General features: G+C 47.3%; 1 protein-coding gene across 2 annotated transcripts; it reads left to right on the top strand.

Moving 5' to 3' along the window:
* Nucleotides 1-1,575: 1,575 nt before the first annotated feature.
* On the top strand, nucleotides 1,576-20,883 carry dpysl4 (dihydropyrimidinase like 4). Of its 2 annotated transcripts, none has more exons than XM_030078102.1 (15): nucleotides 1,576-1,857; nucleotides 8,734-8,822; nucleotides 9,022-9,206; nucleotides 11,734-11,898; nucleotides 12,050-12,111; nucleotides 12,399-12,479; nucleotides 12,981-13,049; nucleotides 13,156-13,276; nucleotides 14,164-14,320; nucleotides 14,764-14,905; nucleotides 15,745-15,829; nucleotides 16,066-16,151; nucleotides 16,772-16,951; nucleotides 17,323-17,488; nucleotides 18,071-20,883. In XM_030078102.1, exons 1-15 carry the CDS (start codon nucleotides 1,576-1,578, stop codon nucleotides 18,160-18,162), a joined length of 1,962 nt encoding a protein of 653 aa, XP_029933962.1. In that variant the 3' UTR covers nucleotides 18,163-20,883. The 2 variants fall into 2 exon arrangements, with proteins under 2 accessions (XP_029933962.1, XP_029933963.1); XM_030078103.1 differs by lacking the exon at nucleotides 1,576-1,857 and adding an exon at nucleotides 3,663-3,833.
* Nucleotides 20,884-21,246: the final 363 nt, after the last annotated feature.

Raw genomic sequence — 21,246 nt, 5'->3', positions numbered from 1 at the left:
TCACCGGGTACCCTGTCGCCAGTAGACTTCTGGAAAAAAGTACATGCTGATGGCCAGTAGCAGATACCTGCGCACTGAGATTTTATAGAGCGGTGGAGGAGATGCGCGTGCCCCAACACCGCATACTTCGCTGTGAGGAGGTGTGCTCCAGTGGCAAGGGAAAAGACCAGGACGACCGGCACCCTCTCACAGCTGCAGGAGGCTGCCGGAGCTCCAGTCTGTTGGAGGACCGCCAACACCTGCCAATCCCTGTTTGTTTTTGAGGTCAGGTCCCCTAGCCTTTGTCTTCCTGGACTTACCCACAAGGCAGCGGGACAGTGGTTGGTCAGTGCGGGAGCGACCTCTGGGGACCACTGCAGCTCCGAGATCCCCTACAGATCAGCCTGGGACCGCAAGGCCCAGTTACCATGTGTGACCACGAGGAGGTCCTGTAGGAGTCTTGGCGTTAGAGAGGCTATATACTGGCAGGGGGAGACTTACAGACTGCTCCCCTTTTCGCCTCCTATCCGGGGGCTAGCCAGCGGCAGTAGCTGAAAGCAGAAGGTAGCAGGCAGAAGCAGCAAGCAGCATGCAGCATGCACTACAACTACATCTACTGGCACCTCAACCCCAGTACTACTGCACATGACGCGTCAGAACGCCCTGTGCTTGCGCACACACACACACACACACACACACACCACACACTCTCTCTCACACACACACACACACACACACACCACACACACTCTCTCTCTCTCTCACACACCACACACACACACACACACACACCACACACTCTCTCTCTCACACACACACACACACACACACACACACACAGTCACACACACACACACACACACACACACTCTCTCTCTCACACACACACACACACACAGTCACACACACACACACACACACACCACACACACTCTCTCTCTCTCTCTCTCACACACACACACACACACACAGCTCACTACTCATTACTGCTGATGTGAACTCAGTCAGTGTAAACGTCTCTGCAGCCTGGACTGGATTTCATCAGCTGTCATTCAAACACACACACGCACACACACACACACACACACACACACACACACACACAGATCGTTAGGCCATTTAAAGCTCCTTGGTGTGTGTGTCTGCTTCTTTCTTCTTCTGTTTTGTTTTGTCTTCTCGTCTCGTTCTTCGTGTTTCACTTCGAGGTCAGCCCCCCCCCACTGCCCTCCTTTCTCTCCCCACTCTTTCGTACGCCTCTTCCTCCTCCTCCTCCTCCTCCCCTCCTCCCCCTCCTCTTCCTCCTCCTCGCTCTCGTGTCTCCTCATTTGTTGCCTGAGGTCTTCAGCCTAGTTGCTCTCTTCCTCCTCCTCTTCCTCCTCTTCTTTTATTGTTTGTCAGCTGAAGGAACGGAGCGTCCTCTCTCTCTCTCTCTCTCTCTCTCTGTCTCTCTCTCTCTCTCTCTGTCTCTCTCTCTCTCTCTGTCTCTTTTATCTCTACAGCTTCATCTCACCTCTCTCTCACTCCACCTGTCTCTCTCTCTCTGTCTCTCGATCTTCCTCTTCGTCTCTCAGTCCCTCTTCTTCCTCGTCTTCCTCCATGTCGGACAGCAGGTCTTCTCAGGATGAGGACTCCGCCTCCCTGCTGTCCCGTCTGGGTTCCGACTCGCCTCGTCCCAGGATGAAGTACGGTGGGATGTTCTGCAGCGTGGAGGGGGCGTTCGAGAACAAGACGCTCAACTTTGAGTCGTTCAGTCCCAAAGTGCCACGCGCCGCCGCCCGGACTCGAACCCGCGACACTCCCGTCTCCTCCAATCAGCCGGCAGGACAGACAGTGGTGTTCCCCTCCGCACACGCTCGGGAAAACTACGGCAAGAGAGAGGTGACATTTCCTTTTAATGAGGTCAAAGAAAGATGTTTGATAATTTTAGTGCTTAATAATTTTAATAATTTCAGTCAACATGTCCAAAAAAGCATCATTTTAAATTTCTAATGATCCTCACCGGCTGTCATAGGTGAGCATGTTCTTCAGCTGTGTGTGTGTGTGTGTGTGTGTGTGTGTGTGTGTTCGGGTGGTCCAAATGAAATCTGTTCTTACTTGAAAAAGCTGGTTTAAAACTGCCACTTGAATCAAGTCACTTTGATATAGCACATTCTATTTTCATTCTATTTGGACGTCATGATCGATGGTGTCGAACGCTTCGCTAAGATCAAGCAGAACTAAAACAGCAGAGGAACCGAGTCGCCACGCAGAAGCACATCATCATGTACTTTGGCTCAGGGTCAGCAGATAGAGCAGATTCTGTAAAACCAGTCAGAAACGCTGAATGTGTTCAGGTGGGAGGGGAGCTGAGAGAACTTTTCCAGAATCTTAGAAATAAATGGTTGCTTGGAGAACGGCCTGTGGTTATTCAGGTGTTTAGGGTCTAGGCTGGGTTTCTGCAGGAGTTGCATGTTTAAAACTGGAAGGGACAAATAAGGGGGCAAATGATAGAAAAACCTTCCTTAAACAGGTGGGATGATATGATGTCTAAGGGACAGCAGGTGAGACGCAGGTGAGAGAACACCTGATCCAGCTCAGAGGACTGTGAGGGATCAGAGTCTGGAGCTCAGAAACTTCTCAGGGGAACCCTAACCCTAACCCGAGGAACCGCAGGAGGATTCAGCTTGGACTCATGCGGAGCAGAGCTTCAGTCTGTGTTTTCAGCAAAGAGTTCAGCAGAACACGAGAACATGAGCAGCACGGAGAACATGAGCATGGAGAACATGATCAACACAACATGAGCAACACAGAGAACAGCAGAACAGAGAACATGAGCAACACAAGAACATGAGCAGCACAGAGAACATGAGCAGCACAGAGAACATGAGCATTAAGAACAACAGCATGGAGAACATGAGCATTAAGAACAACAGCATGGAGAACATGAGCGGCACGGAGAACATGAGCATTAAGAACAACAGCATGGAGAACATGAGCATGGAGAACATGAGCATGGAGAACATGAGCAGCACGGAGAACATGAGCATGGAGAACATGAGCGGCACGGAGAACATGAACATTAAGAACAACAGCATGGAGAACATGAACATTGAGAACATGAGCGGCACGGAGAACATGAGCATGGAGAACATGAGCATGTCAGGCAGTAAGGGGCAGTTTGATATTTTATTTCTCATATTGTTTTATTGTTTTTTATATTGTTTGTAATATTTTAATCTTCTGTTTCTGCTCCATCTCTGTCTGTGTGACGTCAGCCCCCCCCCCCCCCCCCCCCCCCCCTCTCTCTCTCTCTCCCGCACCGGCTTAGCGCGTGCCCGCTGCTCTGAGGGGCGTGGCTGTCTGGTGCCCAGACGAATTAAGCTTCAGAGAACCAATTACCATCAAGCAGATAGATTAAGACCGGAAGTTGTTTCAAAATAATTTCATTTTCATTTTTACAGCCAAAACTGACTGACTCCAGGTCAGATTTCATCAGAGAGAAACAACCCAGAGCGCCTCCTTCAGGCTGCGGGATGAACTGACTGCAGCTCAGTTTCTGTCAGAATGAAGTTTGGAGTCTGCAGCTGAAAAATAACAAACACGCTTCATTTAATTCATTATGCGGCTCTGCTAGGCTTTTACTTTGAAGGTCGTCTCCGGAAGTGTGTGTGTGACAGTGTGGGCGGCTTGACGCTGGAGCTCGTGCTAACGGGAACAACAATAAAACAGCGCCGGCTCCCTCTCCGCCCCTGCCGATCAGATCATCAATAAATCAGTCAAACAGTCAATCAATCGATCAGTGCCGATCTGCGGAGCTCGCGCTGACAGGCGGCAGGATGTCGTTCCAGGCCAAGAAGAGCAGCTCAAGACCGGCGGTAGGTACCCTTCCCTTCCCTTCCCTACCCTACCCCGCTCCGGCCCGGCCCGGCCCGGCCCGCTCCGTCCCGCCCGGCCCGGCGGGCAGGCGGGTCTCTGCGGCTCAAACCGAACCGAACCAACCCGAACTGAACCGAACCCGAACGAACCGGGCCGAGAGACAGGCAGGCTGTCTGTCTGTGTGTCCTCCTGTCTGTCTGTCCTCCTGTCTGTCCTCCTGTCTGTCTGTCTGTCTGTCCTCCTGTCTGTCTCTCTGGACCAGCCGCTGCTGCTTTACTGACAGATAAACATCAAATCACTCAAAAAACTCAGATTCAGTCAGATTAAATTAGATTTACTCAGATTAATTATTTAATCATTATTATGAGTTTAGAGCCTCTGACCTGCAGGAAAATGTTTCCATGTTTCATCTTTACCTTCAGTCTGAAATCTGGGATTAAAGTCAAATTATTTTCATAGAATGTGCAGAATATCTGTCTCTCTCCCTCCCTCCCTCCCTCCCTCCCTCTCTCTCTCTCTCTCTCTCTCTCTCTCTCTCTCTCTCTCTCTCTCTCTCTCTCTCTATCTGTCTCAGTGGCGGTTCTAGACCAATTTTACTGGAGGGGCCTGGCTGGGTCCAGGGGTTTTGTCAGAGGGGCACATTCAACCCGGGGCAAAAAAGACAAAGATTCAAAATTACATCTGATTTCCCCCCCATAAAACTAGTGATAACCCATTGTACCCAAACTGAATGGTTCAAAATATCACATTTGAGACACAAATGTAAGAGACAGAAACAATGGAAACATCCTATTTTTCAGTGCAACCTTAGTACAGACAAACTCCTCACTTAGTACAAACTCCTGCTTCTAAAATCTTTATCAGGCAGTTTCATCAACATCATCATCACATCTTCATCACACCACTGTCTTCTTATCATCTTCATCAATAAATCATCATCATATTTACACTCTAAAAGCTTATTGTTACCTTGTTACAATAAAATATTGTTTGTGGTAGTCACTTCTTGCTTCTGACTGCCTCTCATCAGGTGGTTGACTTTCCGAGCTCGCTGTTTTCACCGTAGATCAACAAAACTGACTGCCGTTTCCAGGTGCAACGCTCTGAAGCGGCTTTCACAAACACGCACGGCGCAGACCGCGGCTGACTCAGCCATTCATTGTGGATGTGATCACAGAGCGCACCGGTCTGCATTTATTTTTAGAAATCTAGATGATTGACATCATGAGATATGCACTACTTTTGCAAAGACAATGCAGTATAGTCATACATTTATTATAAAATTTCATGTGAAGTCACACACACAACAGGTAACAGGTGAAATCGGCTAATTCAGCTAATTCATAAATTAAAGAATGTATTAGCCTCTTTACATGGTTCATCTGAAGCTGCTGTTGTCCGCCAGAGAAAAATTGCACCAGAACGGAAAACTACTTCCTAGCGTCTGTTTCAGTCTCGTAGCAATCAGCGCCACATGCGTGCACGCCGTGCATGCGTGCGCCCCACTCTACACGCGTGTGCACGCTGCTCTGCGCCGTCATAGATCTATGTGCGCTGTACTCAGAGCAGAGCGCGGCCCAAACCGCGCACTATGTTAAAGCCGCATCACAGTGTATAATCTTTGTTCGGAGGCGGGGGGGGGCACAGCGGGGTCCAGACTCAGTGTTACGGGGGCACGGGCCCCTGCTGGCCCCTCCCCAGAACCGCCAGTGAATTCTGTCTTGGTATTTACCTATTTATATATTTATTCATTTATTTATCTATTTTCATGTATTAATTTATATATGTAACTGTATCAGGGCTCAACATCCTTTTTTGTGTTTTCTGCAAAATTGCAAGTTGTCAAAAAAAAAATTTCTGCAATCTGGGAAAACTTTCTGCAAATAGCCGAGCTGTTCTTCCTGCCCGACTCTAACCTGCCTCGCCTGGCAAAGCCAACAGCAGCATCACACACGGCTTTGCACGTCTTAAGAATGTAGTTTACATTGTGTGAATTAAAGATGGATTATCTCAAATCTCAAAGCATATTCTGATCATTCCGTGCTCTAAATAAACTCTCTGATGCTCTGAAAACAACATTGTTCTGCTACTGACTGAACCAACATGATGTGTGACCTGAAGTCAGTCTGCATGCACAGAGCTTCGCTGCTCAACCTTTGAAACACAGATCTGAGAGCTGCTTTATCTTCTTCGTTGAGTTTGGCGGCTTCTTCCATATTTGGTGTGCTGACTACGTGTCACGTGACTCATCAGCGCACCGGGAAGGAGAGCTGCTCGTTAGATTTACAACACGGAAGTGAACAGAGCGCTGCCTGCGTCTTCCGCACCAAATGTTTTACGGGTATTTGCCGATTTTATTAAGAAGAAATCACCCTGAAAACTGTTTATTACATATTTATTCTTTATTGGACCAATTACAAGCCAGATTGGGTGGAAAAAGACAAAATTACCTGGATTTTTTTTGCCTGCAAAATTGCAAGTTGTTTTTCTTTTTTTCTGCAATCTTGAAAAATTTTCTGCAAATTGCAGGTTGCAGGTGGTTGCAGATTTTGAGCCCTGAGTATGCAAACTGATTGAGTCAGTTTGTTGAATCTGTTTTTTAGGATTTTGTCACAAACGATGGAACCTCAGACTGTCAGAGAAGGTCAGATCTGTCTCCAGGTTACCAGTTTAGTTGTTGATGTTTGACTCTTCTGACCCAAAACTGACACACAAACAAACAAACAAACAAAGAGTTGAAAGTTCTGATCAGAATTCATGGAGAATAAAATTCACAAACAACAACTGCCACCGCTGCCGTCGCCACCAGGGCAAACAGGAAGCTGCTTTTCATCAACACCCCCTGCTACACACACACACACACACACACACATATCTATCTATCTATCTATCTATCTATCTATCTGTCTATCTATCTTTTTTTTTTTTTTTTTAAATGTCCCTCTCACCCTCATGGGGTGGTATCTGAGTCATCCTCAGGCTCAGGTCCTCTACCAGAGGCCTGGGAGTTTGAGGGTTCTGCTCAGTATCTTAGCTGTTCCTCGGACTGAGGCTTCAGATGTTGTTCCTGGAATCTGCTGGAGCCACTCTCCCAGTTTGGGGGTCACCAGCCCGAGTGCTCCTTCTACCACGGGCACCACGCTAGCCTTCACCTTCCACATCTATTCGAGCTGCTCTTTCAGCCCTCGGTACTTCTCAGCCTTTTTGTGTTCCTTCTTTCTGATGTTGGCGTCAGCTGGTATCGCCACATCGATCACCACCACCCTCTTTTGCTCTGTGTCCACCACCACTGGGTCCGCTTGGTGAGCGAGGAGCTGTTTGTCAGTCTGGAAGTCCCACAGGATCTTGGCCCTGTTGTTCTCTACCATCTTCTGTGGTGTGGCCCATTGGGATTTGGGTTCCTCTATTCCATACTGGGTACAGATGTTCCTGTATACTATCCCAGCCACTTGGTTGTGCCTCCCCATGTGTGCTAATCCAGCTAGCATCTTACACCCTGCCACTCTGCTGGCTTGCCTCTGGGGCATCTTGGGTCTGATGTGCTCTGGCAGAGCCCGGCCTCTGTGGCTCTCACAGAGCCCAGAGCCTGGCCTCTGTGGCTCTCTCAGAGCCCAGAGCCTGGCCTCTGTGGCTCTCTCAGAGCACAGAGCCCGGCCTCTGTGGCTCTCACAGAGCCCAGAGCCCGGCCTCTGTGGCTCTCAGAACACAGAGCCTGTTCCTCTGTGGCTCTCAGAGCTCAGAGCCTGTTCCTCTGTGGCTCTCAGAGCTCAGAGCCTGTTCCTCTGTGGCTCTCAGAGCTCAGAGCCTGGCCTCTGTGGCTCTCAGAGCTCAGAGCCTGTTCCTCTGTGGCTCTCAGAGCTCAGAGCCTGTTCCTCTGTGGCTCTCAGAGCTCAGAGCCTGTTCCTCTGTGGCTCTCAGAGCTCAGAGCCCGGCCTCTGTGGCTCTCAGAGCTCAGAGCCCGGCCTCTGTGGCTCTCAGAGCCCAGAGCCTGTTCCTCTGCTGCCACGATCACTGCCTCTGTGCACTGGCAGGTTTTCTTCATATCAGCGGTGGTACATGCCATGTAGGGGCTTGTGCCTCCGATATCTATATCTATATATCTATATCTATCTATATATCTATCTCTCTCTCTCTCTCTCTATATATATATATATATATATAGATATAGATATAGATATAGATATAGCTATAGATATAGATATTAATATAACCTGGCTTTTTTTTTTGATGTTATTGGCCGTTTGGCTCTTAGAAATGAAAATAGAAAAGAGTTTAGGAGAGCTGGGCAGTGTGTGTGTGTGTGTGTGTGTGTGTGTGTGTGTGTGTATGTGTGTGTGTGTGTGTGTGTATGTGTGTGTGTGTGTGTGTATGTGTGTGTGCAGCGAGTTTTTGGGTCAGAGCTGTTCTCTTCTGTCATCACTAAATAGACTGACAGAGACTGACAGTCTGCTGTCCTGTGTGTGTGTGTGTGTGTGTGTGTGTGTGTGTGTGTGTGTGCGTGCGTGCGTGCGTGCGTGCGTGTGTGTGTGACCCACATTCAGGCAGTCAGGATGATTCTGTTGTAAAAACGTTTTTTTTTCTGCTTAAACAAAGAACAGTGGAACCCGTCAGGATTTTGTTAAGAATCTTTCTGGGAAAGTAAATCAGTTTTTTATTGTTATTATTATTGTTGTTGTTGTTAATGTAATTCTTTATTATCATAATTATAGTAATAATTATTAATATTATTGTTTTTATTAATGTTTTTCCTAACAAGCAGAGTCGGATAATCCAGGTCCTACTCTGCTAACATTGTTATTAGCAGCAGTAGTGTTAATATTGTTATTGATATTGATTGGCTCGTACTAAAGGATGGGACGTCATCCTGACTCCTTTCTCACTTCCTGTTTCTGTTTCCAGGGCGACCGCCTGATCATCAAAGGAGGAAAGATCGTCAATGACGACCAGTCGTTCTACGCGGACATCTACATTGAGGACGGAACCATCAAGTAATTATTATTAATGTTGTTATTGTTATTATTACACTGCTGTTGTTATTATTAGCATTATTATTACTATCATTAATTACGGGAAAAACTATTTGTTCAGAGTTGATTCAGAATTTATAAAGCATTGATTATAAATTAGTATTATTAGTAGTAGAGTTAATGTTTACAGCGATCAATAACATTATTGTTCACCTATCAGGCAGATCGGAGAGAATCTGATCGTTCCCAGCGGCGTGAAGACGGTGGACGCCTATGGTCACCTGGTGATCCCCGGAGGAGTCGACGCCAACACCAGCGTGCACGCCGCCCAGCGCGGCCTGCAGCCCGCCGACGACTTCTACACCGCCACGCTCGCCGCGCTGGCCGGGGGCACCACCACCATCAGTGAGTCATCAATAACCAATACTGATCAGTAAGACTTATACCACCACCATCAGTGAGTCATCAATAACCAATACTGATCAGTAAGACTCATACCACCACCATCAGTGAGTCATCAATAACCAATACTGATCAGTAAGGGTGCTTTCAGACCTGTGGCCTGTTTGCTTTGTTCCGATTCAGGGGCTAAATCGATCCAGTTGTTTCGTTTTTTCGTTTGGGGCGTTTGTGTTCACAGGGCAGCCGTCTGTAGGTTCAAAGCTGTAAACAAACGCCATGCGCGAAAAAACTGTTCTCTCATTGGTCAGAAATTTCCCCGAAAGAAGAAGTTTCCTCTTCCGTTCTTACCCCGGAAAAAACAAAAACCATGGAGCATCTTCAGCGTGTGGTTAGTTTGTTTCTGTGTGTTTCTGTGGTTAATGTACCCAGTGGCGGTTCTGCCCATGTTGCCGGCCTAGGCCAAATTACTGCCTTGCGCCCGTTCGTGTTACTACTCCTACCTGCTTTTTATATGGACAAAATCTTGTTTGAATAAAAAGCCACCAGCCACGGCACCGGTCGGCATCAGGCGGGCCGGTACCGCGCCCACCTGGTCAGGTCTGCCGGATCTGACAGGTGAGCGGTGCTGATGATGATTTTTTTCTTCTTTTTGCTCTTGAGCCGCCCCCCACATGACATGAAAAAATGCCCGCTTCGCCCATACCTAAAACCGCTACTGAATGTACCGGTGTTCTGTAACGGAGGAAAACATCCCGTTCTACCAGGAATCCAGACTGCGCAGGGAAAATAATATCATACTGCATCTACTGAGAAGAAGACGGGCCGCGACAAGGAATCGCCGACGAAGATGGGCTCTGACGCTGAACCACAGTTCTGAGTGAGTTGTGTCGGTTGCTGTGTCGATTCTGTTCTCACTGCAAACGAACCGCTCCAGGGCTCGAATGGAATCGAGCCGAGACCACCTCTTCTAGGCGATCTCGGCCCGCTTGTTTTGTCCCGCATCCGAGCGCGATCGCTGTGTTCACATACGTCCAAACGAACCGATCTTTAGGGGAAACGCTCCCTGTTTCAGAACAACTGCTCCAAACGGGACAGGTCTGAAAGCACCCTAAGACTCATACCACCACCATCAGTGAGTCATCAATAACCAATACTGATCAGTAAGACTCATACCACCACCATCAGTGAGTCATCAATAACCAATACTGATCAGTAAGACTCATACCACCACCATCAGTGAGTCATCAGTCATGCACGTGATAATGCAGATGCTGATGAGGATGAAGGTGAGGATGAAGGTGAGGATGAAGGTGAGGATGATGATGTGGATGAAGGTGAGGATGAAGGTGAGGATGAAGGTGAGGATGATGATGTGGATGAAGGTGAGGATGATGATGTGGATGAAGGTGAGGATGAAGGTGAGGATGATGATGAGGATGAAGGTGAGGATGAAGGGGAGGATGAAGGTGAGGATGATGATGTGGATGAAGGTGAGGATGATGATGAGGATGAAGGTGAGGATGAAGGTGAGGATGATGATGAGGATGAAGGTGAGGATGATGATGAGGATGAAGGTGAGGATGATGATGTGGATGAAGGTGAGGAAGGTGAGGATGCTGATGAGGATGAAGGTGAGGATGATGATGTGGATGATGATGTGGATGAAGATGAGGATGAAGGTGAGGATGAAGGTGAGGATGATGATGTGGATGAAGGTGAGGATGATGACGTGGATGAAGGTGAGGATGATGATGTGGATGAAGGTGAGGATGAAGGTGAGGATGATGATGTGGATGAAGGTGAGGATGAAGGTGAGGATGATGATGTGGATGAAGGTGAGGATGATGACGTGGATGAAGGTGAGGATGATGATGTGGATGAAGGTGAGGATGAAGGTGAGGATGATGATGTGGATGAAGGTGAGGATGAAGGTGAGGATGAAGGTGAGGATGATGATGTGGATGAAGGTGAGGATGATGACGTGGATGAAGGTGAGGATGATGATGTGGATGAAGGTGAGGATGAAGGTGAGGATGAAGGTGAGGATGAAGGTGAGGATGATGATGTGGATGAAGGTGAGGATGAAGGTGAGGATGAAGGTGAGGATGAAGGTGAGGATGCTGATGTGGATGAAGGTGAGGATGGAAGTGAGGATGAAGGTGAGGATGATGATGTGGATGAAGGTGAGGATGATGATGAGGATGAAGGTGAGGATGAAGGTGAGGATGATGATGTGGATGAAGGTGAGGATGAAGGTGAGGATGATGATGAGGATGAAGGTGAGGATGGAGGTGAGGATGAAGGTGAGGATGAAGGTGAGGATGCTGATGTGGATGAAGGTGAGGATGGAGGTGAGGATGAAGGTGAGGATGAAGGTGAGGATGATGATGTGGATGAAGGTGAGGATGATGACGTGGATGAAGGTGAGGATGAAGGTGAGGATGATGATGTGGATGAAGGTGAGGATGATGATGTGGATGAAGGTGAGGATGAAGGTGAGGATGATGACGGTCTGCCCGTGCGTCTCCAGTCGACCACGTGCTGCCGGAGCCTGGGACTAGTTTGCTGGCGGCGTACGAGCAGTGGAGGGACGCGGCGGATCAGAAGGCGTGCTGCGACTACTCGCTGCACGTGGACGTGACGCGCTGGCACGACGGGCTGTACGAGGAGCTGGAGAGCCTGGTCAAAGACAAAGGTGTGTGTGTGTGTGTGTGTGTGTGTGTGTGTGTGTGTGTGTGTGTGTGTGTGTGTGTGTGTGTGTACTGCAGTATACACACTGCTGCTGTACTGTGATGTTACAGTGTTGTTTGTACTTCCTGTTGCTGATGAACTACTTCCTGTTCCAGGTGTGAACTCCTTCCTGCTCTTCATGGCCTATAAAGACAAATTCCAGAGCTCCGACTCTCAGGTGGACACAAAGTTTTTGTTTTTATAACAACAACAACAACAACAACAATAATAATGATAATAATAATAGTAATAACGATAATGATATTGTATGTAGTAGTAGTACTAGCAGTAGTAATGTAATAATATTATTATATAGTATCATTAGTTTGTAGTAGTACTGCACCCCGCCTGTGTTTATGGTGGTTTGGGTTTTTTCCTCCACTTTGCCGATCTCATTTTAAATTCCACTTCCTCTTCCTGCTGTTTGCTCGGCTGCTGTGATGTATTTCCTGTTTCCTGTCGCAGCTGTACGAGGCGTTCGGCGTGCTCAGGGATCTTGGAGCGGTTGCCCTGGTCCACGCTGAGAACGGTGACATCATCGATGAGGTAACACCTGGCCTGTGATGCGGTCAGACAGGGGCGGGGCTTAACCCCACTTACAAGGTGAAGTTCAGGTTCATTTAACATCCAGTGTCTCGGTTTCCTGACCCTGTGGCTTCACATGTGCCAACAACAAACTGACTTCATCCCCACAGCAGCAAAAAAAACCAAACACATGAGCACATGAACCAGGTGTGCAACAGGTGTCGACCCCACGACCCCAAATTACAAACCTTACAGTCAGAAAGCAAAATAAAACACAGCAGCAGGAGTCAGACAGGTAACAAGCCTGTTCTGCCCTGGCATGAAGGGGTGTAGGTGTGATGTCCAGGACAGGTGTGACATGGTCAGACATCCTGCTCTGCTCCTCTTCTGGGACAGGAGTGAGAAAGACTCAATATCTCCCTGTAAATTAAAAATAAATTAAACTTCTGTCTCACTGTGAAATAAAATAAACGCAAACTTCAGTGAAAAACCTTGCAGCTGCTGAACTGAGCTGTTTTTCAGGAGCAGAAAAAACTTCTTACGCTCGGCATCACCGGACCTGAAGGTCACGTCCTGTCTCACCCTGAGGAGGTACACACACACACACGCGCGCACACACACACACACACACACACACACACACACACACACACGTAATATTCAACATCATATGTGTTGTTCCCTGATTTTCCACTAGGTGGAGACAGAGGCGGTGTACCGGGCGATAACCATCGCCAAGCAGGCCAACTGTCCACTTTACGTCACCAAGGTGATGAGCAAACCTGCCGCTGATGTCATCGCCAAGGCCCGGAAGAAGGGTGAGGCTGCAGAGACGATTAAACTCAACTTTATTCTCCTGAAGGAGCTCAGGAGACAAACCTTCACAGCGTTCAAACTGCATTACATACAAGTGACACACATTTTGTGAGCGAATGGAAGAATGTGCACAATGTGTCTTATTTTTCCATATTTCCTTATTATCCATCATCATCCTGAGAAACAGGAACTTTTGTCCCGGATCTGAAGACACAGAACCAGATCAGGCTTCAGGTGGTTCCACCTGCTGATAGATCAGGCTTCAGGTGGTTCCACCTGCTGATAGATCAGGCTTCAGGTGGTTCCACCTGCTGATAGATCAGGCTTCAGGTGGTTCCACCTGCTGATAGATCAGGCTTCAGGTGGTTCCACCTGCTGATAGATCAGGCTTCAGGTGGTTCCACCTGCTGACGTCTGAAACACTCGCTCAGCACGTCTGCCTTCATTTTCCTCTTCAACACTTTGAGCTAAAGTCACATCGACTGGAACATAAATTTGATTATCGTCCATCCGTCTGCCCTCCACTGATCCAGGTTCAGCTCCTCCACCTGTCTCCCAGGAGGGGAACCTCCTTCGTCCTGCAGAACCTCACAGTTCTGCGACAGTCTGCGTTTGCGGCTGCCAGGTGTAAATAGCTGTTATGTCATACAGTTTTTAAATGTTTTTAGGCATTTCTACTTCAGTGGAGAGAGACGTTTGGGGGAGGGGAGCTGGAATCAAAAAATGGGTTACCATGGCAACGACCTGCCGTTCTGAACGTGGCTCCGTCAATCGAGGCGAGGCACAGCCGTCTATTTCACCGGGCCGTGTTGAGTGTCAGTTCAGGCTGAATTATATTTAATCTGGATGGATTACGTGATTATATGACTAACTGGTTTCCTCTCCTCAGGTATGGTCGTGTACGGGGAGCCAATCACAGCAAGCCTCGGGACGGACGGCTCCCACTATTGGTCCAAAAACTGGGCCACAGCTGCTGCCTTCGTCATGAGCCCGCCGCTGAACCCCGACCCGTCCACGCCGCAGTACCTGACCTCCCTGCTGGCCTGGTCAGTTCACACACCTGTACAACACACCTGCAGAGGGCAGGCTGGACCTGCTGCAGTCTGCCTGGCCAATCAGGGCTCCTGTCACATAATTAAAGGGTTAGGGTTAGCCAATCACAGTCCTCTGGAGGTGAAGCAGGAAGTTGACCTGATGGTGTCTCGGTCCACTTCCTGCTCACAGCTCTGTTAGAGCTCAGACCCTTGTTGCGGTGCATTGTGGGTAGTTTTCAGAGGGAACGATTTGGCTGCATCTGCACTTTGTGGAGGATCTTCATGAGCCCCAAAATCCAATCAAAACACACAACATTAATTCACTCAGAGCTGATCTGTGATCTGTGAGAAATGAAACAGAAACACTGGGGCTCAGGCCACGCCCCCTGCTCAGCACTCAGGCCACACCCCTTTACTGTTAAAGTTCAGTATGTAATCTAATGTCGTCCTCACAGCGGGGACCTCCAGGTGACGTCCAGCGCTCAGGCCTCCTTCTCCACGGCTCAGAGGGCGGTGGGCAAAGACGACTTCACTCTGATCCCGGAGGGAAGCAACGGGATCGAGGAGCGCATGTCTGTGGTGTGGGACAGAGCTGTGGTACGACCTGACCTCTGACCTCTGACCTCTGACCTCTGCCATCTGACCTCTACCCTCTGACCTCTTGAACCAGCATGGAGCTTCTCCGGCTCCTTTTTTAATTTTGGCAGAAATTTATTTTGTAAAGTGAAAAAACAAAACGGCTCAGGACAACAAACACACATATGATCACATATTAGTTACATTGGTCTTAGTATTATTATTAATAATACTAATGTTAATGTTACTAATCAGTGTTATTTATATTACTATATTTTTTAGGCTTATGGTTTGCTCTCTTACCTGTCCAGGTAAGAGAGCACAGCAGCTGTGACAGAACACACACACACACACACACACACACACACAAATTCATATCATTTAGGTCTGAGAAATCTGTGCGGAGGTTAAATAAGTTTACTAGATAATAAATCAATCAGCGAGCAAATGAAGTGAAATTGGATCGAACACAGAATAATGCGAGTGATGAAGCGCCGCCTGGGACACCTCATGATGTACTGAAGCCATTACAGGGAAATCACTGCAATTAGTTCAGCCACTGAAAGAGAGAAAGAGCATAAAATGAAAAGAGAAACAGCCAAAATAAAATAAATTTATTTACAAGAAAGAACTGGAAGAAATTCTCCATTTCTGTCTGTGTGGCTGTTTGGGCTTTGGCTGCTCGCTTTGTCATATCCTGTCACCTTTGAGTTTTTTTCCATGAGGTTTAGCAGTGTGTGTGTGTGTGTGTGTGTGTGTGTGTGTGTTAAACTCTTCATCTGGAATGCCCTCAGGGTTCTGCTGACTTGGCGGCCTGTGCGGCTCGGGCAGGTGAGACTAAACTCCCTCTCTCTCTCCAGTCTACAGGTAAAATGGATGAGAATGAGTTTGTGGCGGTGACCAGCACTAACGCTGCTAAACTCTTCAACATTTACCCACGCAAAGGTAAGTGCACCTGGAATGACAACAACAACAACAACAACAACAACAATAATATAGTTGTTACATAGTTACAATTATTGTTCAAGTCACAACAGACACAATAGTTTGTTCATTTCAGGTAACATATAAACAATAGAACAATTATTCTGATCAAATTAATTTTCCTGAGTGTGTGTGTGTGTGTGTGTGTGTGTGTGTGTGTGTGTGTGTGTGTGTGTGTGTGTGTGTGTGTGTTTTAGGGCGTATTGCTGTGGGATCTGATGCTGATATTGTCGTCTGGAACCCCAAAGAGACACGAGTCATTTCTGCCAAAACTCACAACCTGGTAACCCTAACCCATCATGTGTTCATATACAGTCCAGGTGTGTTCATACAGAGGCCAGGTGTTACAGAGGCCAGGTGTGTTCACACGGAGGCCAGGTGTGTTCACACAGAGGCCAGGTGTGTTCACACGGAGGCCAGGTGTGTTCACACGGAGGCCAGGTGTGTTCACACGGAGGCCAGGTGTTACAGAGGCCAGGTGTGTTCACACGGAGGCCAGGTGTGTTCACACGGAGGCCAGGTGTGTTCACACGGAGGCCAGGTGTGTTCACACGGAGGCCAGGTGTGTTCACACGGAGGCCAGGTGTGTTCACACGGAGGCCAGGTGTGTTCACACAGAGGCCAGGTGTTACAGAGGCCAGGTGTGTTCATGCTCCAGGAACTGGGAGCATCACCTTTAGCAAAATATCCAGGACAAAGTGACAAAAAAAGATTCATTCAGCTTTACCTGTCTGTGGAGAGTAACCAGCCAGCCAATCAGCAGCCACTTACATCGTCTATTAACATTTAACTAGTTAACGTGATATTTTCCATGCATAGATGGTTCTCCTTGCATTAAATTAATTATTTATATCTGCTCGTGTTGGTCCTGAGCTCTGAATCTCACCTGCCTCTGTTGTGCAGACGGTGGAGGTGAACATCTTCGAGGGTCTGGAGTGTCGCGGCGTTGCGTCCGTGGTGATCAGCGCCGGCCGAGTTGTTCTGGAAGACGGAAAACTCAACGTGACGGAAGGTTCTGGGCGCTTTGTCGCTAGGAAGGCTTTCCCAGACACCGTGTATAAGAGGATCAGAGCCCGCAGCAAGGTAACTGCCTAACTGACTGATCACTGATCAAGACTGATCACTGATCAATAATCTAACTAACTACATTCATCTCTAACTGATCACCTGATTAGTTTTCTAGCTAAAGTGCTGACTGAGTGACACACATACTAATTAGCTATAGAATTTATTGATTAATCCATTATCTTACCAATGAAAACACCCATTGACTTACTAGCTAGATAAGTGATTAGGCCACTAATTTATGGACTGACAACCTGATTGGCTAGCTAGTTACTAAACTAACTAACTGAGTAATCAATAAGGTAAGAGACTGATGACCTGGTGACACATTCAGTTTTGTTTCATGTAGAGTTTAATCTGCCAGGAAAATGATTTTCTGTTGCGCTCAGATGGCTGAAGCTCGTGGCGTCCCTCGTGGAAACTACGATGGTCCGGTCCATGATGTCATCAGTATGACTAAGTCAGTCCCACCTACCCCGACCACCAGGGGGCCCGCCTGCCCCAAAGCCCAGACCGGCCCCCGGAACCTCCACCAATCAGGATTCACTCTGGCAGGTAGCCATCAAACTGGAGAGGCTGTAGGGGGAGGGGAGAGGTGTCACTGACAGGTGATTGACAGGTGATTGGCAGATGAATGTGTTGAGAACAAGAACATGAGTTTTATTTCTGTAAATGGGGTTCTCTGCAGAACGTCAGCTGGTGGTGGAGCCTGTACCAGCTCCACTGGAAGCATGTGGTCTGTTTTATGTTTTTTAGCTGCTGCATCATTTGGTTCATGCAGGCTGAATAAAATTTCCATTGCATCCACAGTTTACCTTTAGTGCAGCTCATTTTTCACTTTCTGCACAATAAAAATGTCTGTAGAGCTGAATGACATTTGTAAACTGATTTATTTGACTTATGGCACACTGGTGTTAAAACAGAAACTCACACTGGCATTTCTTGTCTTGTGAAAGGAAATCTTCCATCTAACCCTAAAAAAACAAAACAAGAAAAACAGAAATTAACTTAAACTTGTACATTTTTGGGATTGTGAATGTTGTTCAAAATTAAATAATTTGAATTATGAATATAATTTAGTTCATTTTAATCAGTGTGAAGTGAACTGTGAACTTTGACCTTTTCTTCTGTTGTCAGGGACTCAGATCGATGACCACATCCCCCGCCGTTCTGCTCAGAGGATTGTGGCTCCTCCTGGTGGACGGTCCAACATTACATCTTTATCCTAGAGGAGGAGGAATCAAACCGTCACATTGCCTTTGTCCTGCAAAACACTACAACACCATTACGACACCCGTCCGTCAAGCACGAACCCCTGCAGCCCGCCCTGCACCCCCCGTCCTCCTCATTCTTCCGCTGTTCTCCTGCTTGCCTCGTCCATATAAACTGACCAGTCCATTAAACTAACATGTATCTATAAACTAGAAGCTATGAGCTTGTTCCTCACATCACACAGCACCACCTGTCCTCATTCAGCCCTCCATACTTAACTCAGTCCCATTCCTGTCTTGCCTTTCTTAAATGTACAACCCAGAATTCATGTTAATCTGCTGACATATTAGTTCACATTTCATGCCAGTCTAAATCCATATTATTCAAGATCTTGGTCTAAGTCCAAGATAATCAAGCTTTATCTCATTTTAGGTCGATTGAATCCAAATCTGTATTACTCTATGTTACCCTAAATCCATTTTACTCAAAGTCCATATTATTATACTCACTCTGTTATTGATCCAACCTCCACTCCGTTCATCTAAATCTGTATTTTTCCAGTTTGCCTGAATTTCCCGTCTGTTTGTTTACATGATTTTGTCATGTTTGTCTTGGTCTTCCTGAGCTGGACTACAGATTCAGCTTTTTCCAGAGAAACAAATTCTATTTTATTTTATTCATCCGCTTTTTTTGTCTTAAAACCTGCTGAAATTTCCATCATGACGAAAACATGAAGTGACTTTTAAAACCTTCAACATACAACAACATGAGTCACATCATCACGATGTTTTCCTGTCAGACTAACCCTTTGTCACTTTTCTGTAGACAGTAGACCACAAAGTGACTTTTCTGTCTAGACTCAAACATCTGATTACTTTTCTGATGAGAAAGAAAAATGCAGACTTTTTTTTGTCAAACCTGGTGCTACAATTCCTCTGGTGGCTTCCTGGCAGCAAACCCTTCAGTACAGCCGACCCCGTCAAAAAAACTAAAATAAACCCAAACCGCCCTTAAAATGTGAAGCTTCGTCTTTCTGCGTTAGGAACGTTCCCTATCAGGAACCTGTTCTGTCCAACAGGTCACATGACTACTAAAACCTAACAAAGAAATGTCACATGACTACAATGCCCCAATGTGTTGCTGGTTTCCATGGAAACCAAGCCTCTCTTACCATAACCATAATGTTAGCTTTCCAACAGCTAGCTGGCTAACCTTGAGCTAACCTGCTGTAGACGACCAGCTGCTAACTGCAGGTGAGTTACATCAAAAAGAAAAAACTTTTCCAGGCTTCAGATTTAAATTAAAACACACCAACATTTAATTAACTTTAATAAACTTGCATGTTCATGTTTCCTTTATATTTCTCCAGATGGTTTGTCTTGTGCTTCCTGCTGCAGTACGGCAGTCCTAAAGGGACATTTTACATTTAAAAAACAGCCTAACCAGGAAGCTTCCTAAAAATGAGACAGAACCAAAGTCTGACACCCCCAGCCCCCATTCTGCTCCAGACTCCAGTCCGAATATGATCATGTGATATTGATGTTAACAGTTGATTGACTGGCAACCCCCCACCCCTGACCTTTGACCTCTGAAGGGATTTTCTGTGCTATATTTGGTTTATAAGGACTTAATTTGATACCATGATCATTTTGTATTTTTACAGTTTTTGTATCAGACAGTAGCTGATCTAGCTGTGTGTCAGTGACAGTAGCAGAGCCACACACAGTGTCCCCCTTCAGGCTCCGCCTCCTGACCGCGTGCGTCGCCATCGCTCACCTGGCCGGACGGGGAGAAACTAAATCACATAACAGACGTTCCTAAAGTAGTGATCTAAGAGGACGATTAAACACTTTGCAGACGCCTCAGCTTGTGAGGCTCCGCCCCCGATGACATCGGCGGGATCCCCAGCAGGTCGTCCAGTTAGCGACTGTTAGCCGTTAGCTGGCCCGCTCTAACCTTCACGTGCCCTTTAAAGGAGGCGGAGCCTGAAGTGGAACACAGCTCCAGACACAGTTCAGCCACCCCGGCTCCTTCTGTGCGCCATATTGGCTCCACACCCCTGCTCATGTCTGTTGCTAGGGTAACCAAAAGGTCTCTGCCATCTGTTGACCAGGTTACTATGAAGACAAGCTGTTATCCTGAAACATTAAAAATAAACTGAAATATTTTGACCTCCAGAATTCTGCAGTAACAAGCAGAGACCTGGCACCAACATGGCGTCAGAAGGCCTCGCTGCCTGTGTGTGTGTGTGTGTGTGTGTGTGTGTGTGTGTGTGTGTGTGTGTGTGTGTGTGTGTGTGTGTGGCATTAGTAGTGTCTATTGTGTTCTGCTGTTCTGAGAGACGTGCTGCTCCCCCCCGCTGCACACACAGCTCATACATGTAACATGTGAAGAGGAGTCACTGTGTATGATCATACACACTGACGTGTCACTATGACTTACATGTATACATGTACATGCTGTGTGTGCATGTGTGTAGTACATATATACATGTACACAGTAACATGAAGATTTGTTATTGTATATTTGTGTTTATATACTGTAACAAGTGAAGATGTGTTACTCAGTATGTGTACCTACAGTAATGTGATGATGATGTAATGATGATGTAATGATGATGTAATGATGGGTCTCTGGTGGTAACAATGCGTCTCTTCCTGTTCCTGTAGTGAAAGTCAATCTACTTCCTGTTGTGATGAGAGCTGCATGACATCTGCAATAAAACATGAAGAGAAAACAAGAGTTGAGTGAGACCTGCTTTCCTCACATGGGACCCCCTAACATCCTCACACAGGACCCCCTAACGTCCTCACACAGGACCCCCTAACGTCCTCACACAGGACCCCCTGACGTCCTCACACAGGACCCCCTAACGTCCTCACACAGGACCCCTAACATCCTCACACAGGACCCCCTAACGTCCTCACACAGGACCCTAACGTCCTCACACAGGACCCTAACGTCCTCACACAGGACCCCTAACATCCTCACACAGGACCCTAACGTCCTCACACAGGACCCCCTGACGTCCTCACACAGGACCCCCTGACGTCCTCACACAGGACCCCCTGACGTCCTCACACAGGACCCCCTAACGTCCT

This window comes from Myripristis murdjan, chromosome 19 (genome assembly GCF_902150065.1).
Source record: "Myripristis murdjan chromosome 19, fMyrMur1.1, whole genome shotgun sequence".
NCBI classification, from domain to species: domain Eukaryota; kingdom Metazoa; phylum Chordata; class Actinopteri; order Holocentriformes; family Holocentridae; genus Myripristis; species Myripristis murdjan.
The sequence above is the reverse complement of the archived record's forward strand: the minus strand, read 5'-3'. Positions and strand labels throughout refer to the sequence as shown.